Here is a 2,620-nt window from a genome sequence, read left to right as displayed (position 1 = left end):
TTCTACAGTTTTGGAGAACTTACCGACTCGGATTTTCATTTTTGCTAAGTAGATGACTGAATCCTGGAGACAAATTTTCTTTAGGGGACCGCTTTGGACTATAAGCCACAGTCACCGGTGTTAACATAATCTCTCTTTTTGCTACAGAAGAAAACAAAGAGGAAATATTCTTTTCCTTCGACATAATATACGTGTTCCATTAGCAGAACACATACTTTCTTTTCCGGTACTTTTTCCTAACTTTATAACAAATACAATTTCATTTAAACTTTTTGAAAGATAAATAAGAGTATAAAAAATAAAATAATTCCTAATCCTAACATCTAGAGGGACCCACTGTCAACATTTTAGTATATCAGACTAATTTCAGCGCTCTGACTCAAAACTGGTTTTTCAGGATTTGAGAAGTCGGCTGGAAACTGGCGAACATGCCCACAGCACAGTCATACAGGACCCTCCCAGCTGTCAGGAACACAAAAACTGAGGATACAGAAACCCGATGTTCGAACTTTGGATTTTAAGTTATGATCAAAACCATAACTGCCTAAGGAAAAGGTGACTACTGCTGAGTAACCCGAGGCAAACACACGAAAAGAAGCATCTTCTAACAGGCTAGCTTAATGTTTGAACTAACGTTTAATTACACAGTTGTCCACTGTCTCAGAAGCTGAAGTAATACTAGTTGCAGAAAACTGCTGGACACGCAAACTCAATAAACTGATCGTTTCTTCAGTTCTAATATCTGTGCAATCAGATGGTGCTATTATTTAAAAAGATCGTATTTGGGGACCCTGTACTAGGTGCTAGTGGGCTGGGAGGGAGACGGAAAATGTCTGTGTGAGGCATGAATGTCACTCCTTGAGCCAAGAGATAAGACATCTAACTCTTACTTGGAGTGCTTGCTTTACGATTTGAAGGAGGTAGAGATGATGATCTCTGTGAAGCCGAATTAAATCTCTTTTGTCTTTGTTGGGCACATTTCTCTGGGGACCGACTTGCATTGACAGATGTCTCAGTTTGTCGAGGATTCACTAATTCTATGAGGCAAACATAAAAAAAAAAAAAAATCAAACGAGATAAACCTAGCTTCAATTACACGCCTTTATTAACAGATGGTTACAACAAGGAAGCAATTCTCCTCACCGTTTACGTTATAATGACTATTTGCAAATGTGCCATATTATAACGATAAAAAATGCTTGATGAAGAAAAATGCGGGAGTTTCTCATGCATTCATTTTGGTTCCCTGTTTACAACTGGCATTCAAGGCGATTTTTCAAGAGAGTTTATTTTGAGAAAGAAGGTCACTAATTTATTTCCTAGGAGATGGAGACTGCTTTGGAGATGCCACACCAGAGATGTTAACGGTGTCACTAGCAGCCCGCCCCAGTGAGCCGGGAGGGCACGAGGAGGAGATGCGAGCACCTGGACCTGTGAAAAAACGTATCAAGGATACTTCTCGCCCTAGGGATGGATGCTCAGTGACCAAGCAGGGGAGAGGGGAAATGCTCCGCCTTAGTTCACGAACACCAAATGTCTGTCATAACTTTTTGAGGTGACAAACTGAAATAAAAAGTTTGTAAATATCCTTAAGAATGTCACATGAATCTGTAATAACCACAATATAACGTGTAATTTGCTTTATATAAAAGGTATATGTTATGCTATGATGTGATCAATTATTAACTAGGGGATGATTACCTATGAAATGGGGCTGAAGCAGCAGGAACAAACTTATTTCATTACCTGAGGAATATCATTTTAAAGAAGGTAATATAAGTCGTGGGAAAGGGGAAGGTATCTCTGCAATCCATATCTATATATCAAGTAAGGGATAAAGTACTTACTGTTTGAAGTGTCCTCTTTCTCTGTCTGTGTGCCCCAACTTTTAAACATTTTTTCTCCGTCGAGTTCTTTTAAAGCCCTCATGATGGGTGTTTCTGAAGTCTCTCTCTGTTTCTTTACCAGTGCGTTTGTCGGTGAACTTCCAGGTGCGGGATCCTTCTCCGGGGGAGAGCGGTACCTTGAAGAATAATTATAAGACACACGGTGCTGTGGACTGAACATCTGCGTCCCACCTGCAAACTCAGACATCAAAGCCCCAGTCCTTGATGTGATGGTGTTCAGAGGTGGGGCCTTTGCGGGGTGACTGGGTTCAGACGAGATCAAGAGGGTGGAGCCCCCACGGTGGCATTAGTGCCCTGCTGAAAAGAGGAAGAGACCCGGGATCTCTCCGCAGCAGGCCCGAGAAAAGGCCACGTGAGGGCGTGGCCAGGAGAGGGCCTTGGCCAACACCCGACCCTGCCGGCTCCCTGACCTCGACTCAGCCTCTAGAACTGCGGGAAATGAACTGTTTAAGTCGCCCAGTCTACTAGCACGTGTCACAGCAGCCTGAATGAAGCCACGCAGTTCTCGGGGATTGCCGGGGGAATAACGTGAGTTGACTATTACACTCCGCAGTGAACGCGTATGCTTCACAATGGAAATAAATTAAAAGTGAACCTGCGCATGCTAGCCAGCGTTTCCCAGCCTTTTCACACACATACAGAAACGTCATCTTTACATACAGCGCCCTGGTGTAAACGGATATGGTCACTCGTGGGGGCTTGGGGCATCTGGA

The 2,620-nt window shown here is 43.1% G+C and overlaps 1 protein-coding gene across 9 annotated transcripts in view; it reads right to left on the bottom strand.

Moving 5' to 3' along the window:
* The window catches only part of MPHOSPH9 (M-phase phosphoprotein 9), a 51,116-nt gene that overhangs the window by 9,768 nt on the left and 38,728 nt on the right, over positions 1–2,620 (bottom strand). For all 9 annotated transcript variants that reach the window (XM_011355723.2, XM_011355721.2, XM_023528178.1 and 6 more), the window contains 3 exons: positions 1,848–2,023; positions 891–1,037; positions 24–141 (listed from right to left, as the gene is read on the bottom strand). In XM_011355723.2, coding sequence (XP_011354025.1) covers positions 24–141; positions 891–1,037; positions 1,848–2,023 — 441 coding nt within the window. The remainder of the gene's footprint in view (positions 1–23; positions 142–890; positions 1,038–1,847; positions 2,024–2,620) is intronic.

The sequence above is a fragment of the Pteropus vampyrus genome, unplaced genomic scaffold (assembly GCF_000151845.1).
Source record: "Pteropus vampyrus isolate Shadow unplaced genomic scaffold, Pvam_2.0 Scaffold23, whole genome shotgun sequence".
Lineage (NCBI taxonomy): Eukaryota > Metazoa > Chordata > Mammalia > Chiroptera > Pteropodidae > Pteropus > Pteropus vampyrus.
The sequence above is the reverse complement of the archived record's forward strand: the minus strand, read 5'-3'. Positions and strand labels throughout refer to the sequence as shown.